Below are 6,576 nucleotides of genomic sequence, written 5' to 3'. Positions count from 1 at the left end.
TTTTTTTTTTTTTTTTTTTTTTAATGTTGATCCAATTAATTTAATTACATTTTTACGAACATAATTAATCGTTCGTTGATTAATAAAGAAATTATATGGTGCTGATGTGTCACCGTAAGTTAATTTTCTCTATTTTGCCATATCACCACCACACCATTTTCTATTAGTCAGGTTTTATTAACGATCTTATATTCATAAATTGTTAAATTACTAATTTAACCTTTGAACTATGTAAGTTAACATATCGTCTAATTTTAAATGTGGTATGCTAAATCGTCATCTAAATTAAAAATTAAAAATATTAATTGAATAATTTTGAATGTAATTGAAATAATTATTAAATTTTACCATTTAATCATACTTTATAATTAAATATATATATATATAGTAGACAAACTTGGATTTTATTTTGAAAGATAATTGAAAAGGACAAAAAGTGTCTACAATAAAAAAGAAGATTTTCTTCTCTTTCATGTTGAGTCATTTGTAGTCTTTATATAATATGTTAATATATTTTTTATTATATGAATTGACATTGACACCCACTAAAAGAAAACCTAAGTTGAAGCTCAATATATAAGATATTGTATACAATATCAAATTTTTTTTTTCATTTAATTTAGACGAATATTATATTTTTGTTCGAACAATATTCAATTAGAGATATCTATTTATTCTGTGAAGTTGACCTCGAACCTAAAAAGAATTCACTGTTCAGAGCGGAATGGAGATGGAGTAAAAAGCATTTTTTTATCATTAAATAAATGGAGTTTAGGACGAGATTGTACTTCCCAACCCGCCTGCATAACAAAAAAATATATATTAGCAATATGTATGTATTTTTTTTGTAATTATTAATGTGATTGTCCAAAATAATTAATTTTATTTAAAAAAAAAGATTTCAAAAAGATGCAGATATTTTAAGAAAACATTATTTACTTATTTAATAGAAAAAGATATTTCGTGTATTGTAATTATTAATGTGATTGGTAAGTTTATAATAATTTATTAAATTATTTTATTATATTAAAAGAATGGGTGCAATGTTTGGTAGAAACCTGTTCATTAATGGTTTATTTGTATAGTTTTTAAAATTAAAAAAATTGATTTTCCAAGTCAAATTAGGTAAATTTTATTTAATGAAAAAAAAAAGTTGGGCTAAGATTTTAAAAACATAAAAAATAAAAAATAGACCAAATTTAATTATAGTATGTCTAAGTAAACGAGAAGTACGCAAATGAATCGAGATCATATCTAAATGAGAGCAATCATTAAAAAAAAATTATAATTCTTTACAAAAATATTAATTAAGTGCATATTTTTTCTAAATTATAAGAATTTTAAAATTAATTAATTTTATAATACATGACATCTATTATGCCTTTTATTTATTTTGAAACGGCCAATAATGAGAAGTTCACATCAAAAGGTCTAAAGATTTAATATATAATTGTATTTGGGCCTGGCCCATGAGAAACTCTTCCAATTTGGGCCCATAGCCTTAAATGTATGGTCCAACTTCTAGAATTTAAGCCCAACATTTGCGTTTAACTGGACATGGGCTGTAAATTAAAAGGTCCAATTCAAAATGGGCTCCGATCCACATTTAGCCTAATTTTATATTCCAAATGGGCCAAGAATTTCCCAATTCGCAAACAAAATAAAAATTATAATTTTTTAAATTTATAATAAATAATTAAAAGAAAAAAAAAAACACGTAAGGGAAGGCGATCATTTGATGAACCGTCGGTGCATGATGCCTTTGTACTCTCGTCCGTACAACGTACCGGTTACAGCCAGTTACACTACACGACAAAGATGACTAGGATTATTTCTTAATATTTTATTTTTTGCAAATTTTTGTGGTCCCCGCAGGTCGACCATTTAATATCGTGACAGGTGTCCACCACTCTTATCCTGCTGGCATTAGGTTCCCTGTATCCCTCGTTCAAAGATTTAACCTTTAAGGTATATATGGAAATTTCAATTATTACTCAAAATTTCAATTTCCCCTTTATTAATAAATTTATAAAAATTATTCAAATTAAACCTAAGATATCAATATTATTAGGTTATAATTAATTTATTTTTATGAAAAGATTTAAAAAAGTTACGCGCATTAAATAAGACTTTATAATAATTCAGATCAATTATACGTCATTACAATAAAAAGGTGTATTTTTTGAAATCGAGCTTTAAATTCAAGCGGGTTGCATGAGCTTGTTCGTGGGTCTATTAATAATAATGAGGGATCCAAGAGAGAGAGATTGCACGTGACCTCTATTTAAGGATCTTATGCTAAGTAATTATTTATAGCAATATGGTCTTAATCTATGGCTAAGCCCTCTTGAGTTGTTTTAACCCTAAATAGGCTTTGTTTTTAATATTATTAATGTAATGCATTGGTCCATGGATGAGTTTGGTGAGAGTGGTTGGCCACTTTTTCAATATCCCGAGCAAAAAAAAGAATAATATAATATAACGTTTAACCCATTTTTCACAAACTCAATTTTAAATATTAAATTATAGGACGAGTTGGGACGAAGAATTCATGTAACAGCTCGAACTCAAGTCTACTGCTAGCACATACTTTACTCTTTGAGTTTTTTCTTCTAGACTTTTTCTTAAAATTTTAAAACGTGTTTCTATACTAATAATGTTTTATTTTCGTGTTCGATGGAGGGAAACATTGGAAATAGGACCCATGTTCCACAAGTGTCTATTAATATATATTATTAAAAAAAAATATATATATATATATATAATAAGAGGATTTGGGAGGAAAAAAAAAAAAAAAAGGGGAAATAAGGTTGAAAACCGTGTGCACGTGGGAGCATGTGTGTGAATATTTGGGGAATTCAGAAATGCAAAAGAAATGCACACGTGCCCACATGTATGTGTGAGCGTATTTCTTGAAAAGGGTAGAGATGAGTGTGTGTGTGTGTTCTTTCATGTTTTAAATAGAGATGGAGAGAATGTGAGTGCATGTGATAGTCTTTTAATACTTAACCCTAATCGAGTTCTTTAGCCTCGTTAGTTTTGTGTTACCTCTCCACCATCCTTGTCCCTATGACTTAAGCGAGCTACTCTGTGACACATATTTGTGTCATAGTGACTCTCATAGTTGTGAGACGAGTGTTTCAGGCGACTTCTTTTGGAATTGGTTTTTTAAGAATAGTGTCATATGATATTGAGCCTAGCCCATGTGTCAGGAGGTTGAATCATACGATCGTCATTCAGTACGAAGTCCATAAATGATGTAGAATGGATATGGGAGGGTCCAATGCCTCGATATAACCTGAATGGATAGATGTTCGGGATGTCCTGGTATTATGAATGACACTTGGACTCTTTCTCGATGGCATGACCAAGTGAGCTATGATAGCCGATGACACCTCGCGACTTGAGATGATGTCAAGACATGTGAGACACTGGAAACCTAGATGATTTGAGATACGATGTTGTATTGAGAGACCTTAGTCCCGAATAGAGGAAACGTCAAGCTGGATGTAACAACCCATATCCACCGCTAGCAGATATTATCCTCTTTGAGCTTACAGCCCATATCCACCGCTAGCAGATATTGTCATCTTTGGGCTTTCCCTTTCGGGCTTCCCCTCAAGGCTTTAAAACGCATCCCAATGTGGGACATAACAATCCACCCCCCTTTGGGACCCAGCGTTCTCGCTGACACTCTTTCCTTCCTCCAATCGATGTGGGACCGCCCCCAAATCCACCCCCTTTGGGGCCCAACGTCCTTACTGGCACATCGCCTCGTGTCTACCCCCCTTCGGGGAGCAGCGAGAAGACTGACACATTGTGTGGTGTCTAGCTCTGATACCATTTGTAATAGCCCAGATCCACCGCTAGCAGATATTGTCCTCTTTGGGCTTCCCCTCATGGCTTTGAAACTCGTCTGCTAGAGAAGGTTTCCACCCCCTTATAAAGGGTGATTAGTTCTCCTCCCCAACATATGTGGAACATCACACTAGATGACTTGGCTTAGTGTAGAGCCAACTCGAGTTGGGTTGCAGAAGATGGAACATACACGTGCAGGCGGCATATGTGATCAAACAAACTTAGATTCTGTACAAGTTGTGTTCCATTGATGAAGACAAACCTCGCATGAAGTTCGACGAAACCACAATGCTGAGCAAAAAATATATATGGTTAGGGTTCCCTACAAGGCTAGTCCTGAGCGTGTCAAGATCACGACACCATATGATTATAAAAGTACGACCATGACACTAAACATATGGGGTCAGGATATCCTCCTCCACTTAAATTCATTGTCATTTCATTCATTTGCACCGTAAACTTCATCGGGATGTTTTAGTCGGTAGATGACTAAGGGACTTGAAATTTTCCCTATTGCAATGAGATCTCCAACATCTTCAAATGATGTTGAAGAAATTAGGCATTCCGTTCGATTCTACGACGAGAACAAAAGAAGTGCAAAAAAGAAAACAAAATCCCAAACCCTTCTATTTCTGTACACTAAAACCAAAATAATCCCTTCTCTCATACAATTTTGAGGCGAGGAGCACATGTTTCCAGGTATCTTTCTAACTCAACCAACTTCATTACACCAAACAGTATCACCATTGTACTGTGGAAGGAGATATGGACGTGTTCTTGGTTTTGGTTTAAGAGGGTACCAATGCCTCGCTGTCTTGCATGTGAACAAGGCCTTCTGGCTTTCTCTCTGCTACATGCGATCATCTAACGCTATAAACCCACCACACCCATCTGCCACTTTTCATTTTGATTCATTCATTTCACTTCCCCACACACATTCAACGAGAAGGGTCTGGACATAACCCAGTTTTTCGTTCTAGGATTTGAGTTCAATTTTACACAACTTTGGCGAAAATCTTGAGAGATGTAAATAGATCATTGGTTGCTTGTTGAAATCGTCTGTGGAAAGTTCGTATTCTCTGTTTTTTTTGGGTTCCCATTCTGATCTGGGCTCTGTTTTCTTCTTGAATTTGCATTGCACACAACCTGTTTGATAATTTGCCCGAGAGAAAAAAAGGGTTGGGGAATATGGATTTGTTGGGTTCTGAGTGCAGCAGTGGGTGTGAGTCTGGCTGGACTTTGTATTTGGAGCAGTCTTTTCGTTCACAAGGCTGCTTAGATCACATTGTTGGCGGAGAGGAATATTGGAAAGCTAAAGGTTCTGAAGAAGAGGAAGAGGAAGAGGAAGAGGATCTTTCCATGGTTTCTGATGCATCTTCTGGGCCTCCACATTTCATAGAAGACGAAGCTTGCTCCCAAGATGCATCAAAATCAGCCACATTGGGGAAGAGAAAGGGCAAAAAACAGAGAATTCAAGAACATCAATGCCAGGGGGAGCCTTCTTCTTCGTTCCTAGACGACACTGCTAGCTCTCCTGCTCTCAACTACACTGCTGTAAGTCTCCAAAACAATCTCTTTTAGCCCATTTTTAGCTTTGTTCTACAACGATTATACATTTTGGCCAATTGGGTACTCATCAAAGTTAGCTTCTTTCAAATCTTCAGAATAAGTTCACCAATCAAGCCTCAATGAAAAGCTTCTTGGGCTTCTCTCAAACTAGCCACTTCGAGGTACTTGACTATTTTACACTCTGGTTATCTTCACTCTGAGCATAAACTCTCTTAGCCTTTGCTTTGGGTTTCTCTAAAAACCGATGTATTCCTTACTTATAAATCCATAGTCATCCCTAAACAGCCATCACCAAGACAAATGTCAACAGCAAAGATCGGCCTGTACAGACCATTTTGGGTTCCTTCAAGCTTCTCTATCAGGAAATAGATTGCAGAAGAACCAGTTAAGCTACTTCCTCTGTTTTTGGCTAATCACTGGGCTTGTTTTTGAGCATTTTTGAACTGGATTGTTCTTATTCTGGTTCTTTAACAGGTGGTTTGAAGGCGAAGGAGGAGGGATAAGTGGCTTTATTTTTGCATCACTTTCTTCTTAAAAATGCGTGGGAAATGGATCTGCTGAAGAGATGGGCTTTGTTTCCCTGTTTTTTTTGTTCTTTTCCATCTTCATTTCTTTCCCTTTTTGTAACGATCAATGCAATGGGAACCATTTATGGTAAGAGATTTGTGAATTGGAAACAAATCTGAGTAATGTTTAGAACAAGATCACAAGACCCACTAACTTTCATCCAAATAATGCCTAAAACTTTAGATTTTATTAGGTGGGATTTTATCAAATCCACACCAAAACTCCAAACAAAAAATTTAAATTGAAAATTTTGGTTCACCCAAAACTGTCTGCCATCATTTGCTTATATTGATTTTGTGATGTGATTTGTTTAAGTGATTCAGCAGACAAAAAAAATGGAAGTTGGTCTGATTTGTTCTATAAAAAAAGTGCTCAATAAATTAATAAAAAAAAAATAGCAATTTGGGAATTTAGGATGTCAAATTCTAATACTGACCACATGTCTCTCTCTCCATTTTTTTTTTTTTTTAATAACATTATGTATATTTTATATTTTATTGAGATTCAGTTCTTCCAAGAGAGAGAACTAATTATTATTTTTTAATTGATTCCATTCATTTTTTTTTTTTTTTTTTTTTTTTT

General features: G+C 34.4%; 1 protein-coding gene across 3 annotated transcripts; it reads left to right on the top strand.

Annotated features, from left to right (window-relative positions):
- The first annotated feature begins 4,377 nt into the window (after positions 1-4,377).
- LOC111483377 lies at positions 4,378-6,201 on the top strand. Of its 3 annotated transcripts, XM_023129570.1 has the most exons (5): positions 4,381-4,557; positions 4,654-5,412; positions 5,523-5,588; positions 5,738-5,811; positions 5,902-6,196. In XM_023129570.1, the coding sequence occupies exons 2-5, from the start codon at positions 5,047-5,049 to the stop codon at positions 5,960-5,962; spliced, it is 567 nt and encodes a 188-aa protein (XP_022985338.1). In that variant the 5' UTR covers positions 4,381-4,557; positions 4,654-5,046; the 3' UTR covers positions 5,963-6,196. The 3 variants fall into 3 exon arrangements, with proteins under 3 accessions (XP_022985339.1, XP_022985338.1, XP_022985337.1); XM_023129571.1 differs by having other exon boundaries at positions 4,378-5,412; positions 5,713-5,811; positions 5,902-6,201; XM_023129569.1 differs by having other exon boundaries at positions 4,381-5,412.
- The last annotated feature ends 375 nt before the right edge of the window (positions 6,202-6,576 follow it).

Source organism: Cucurbita maxima, unplaced genomic scaffold, assembly GCF_002738345.1.
Source record: "Cucurbita maxima cultivar Rimu unplaced genomic scaffold, Cmax_1.0 Cma_Scf00008, whole genome shotgun sequence".
NCBI lineage: Eukaryota > Viridiplantae > Streptophyta > Magnoliopsida > Cucurbitales > Cucurbitaceae > Cucurbita > Cucurbita maxima.
This window is presented reverse-complemented; position numbering and strand designations above follow the sequence as displayed.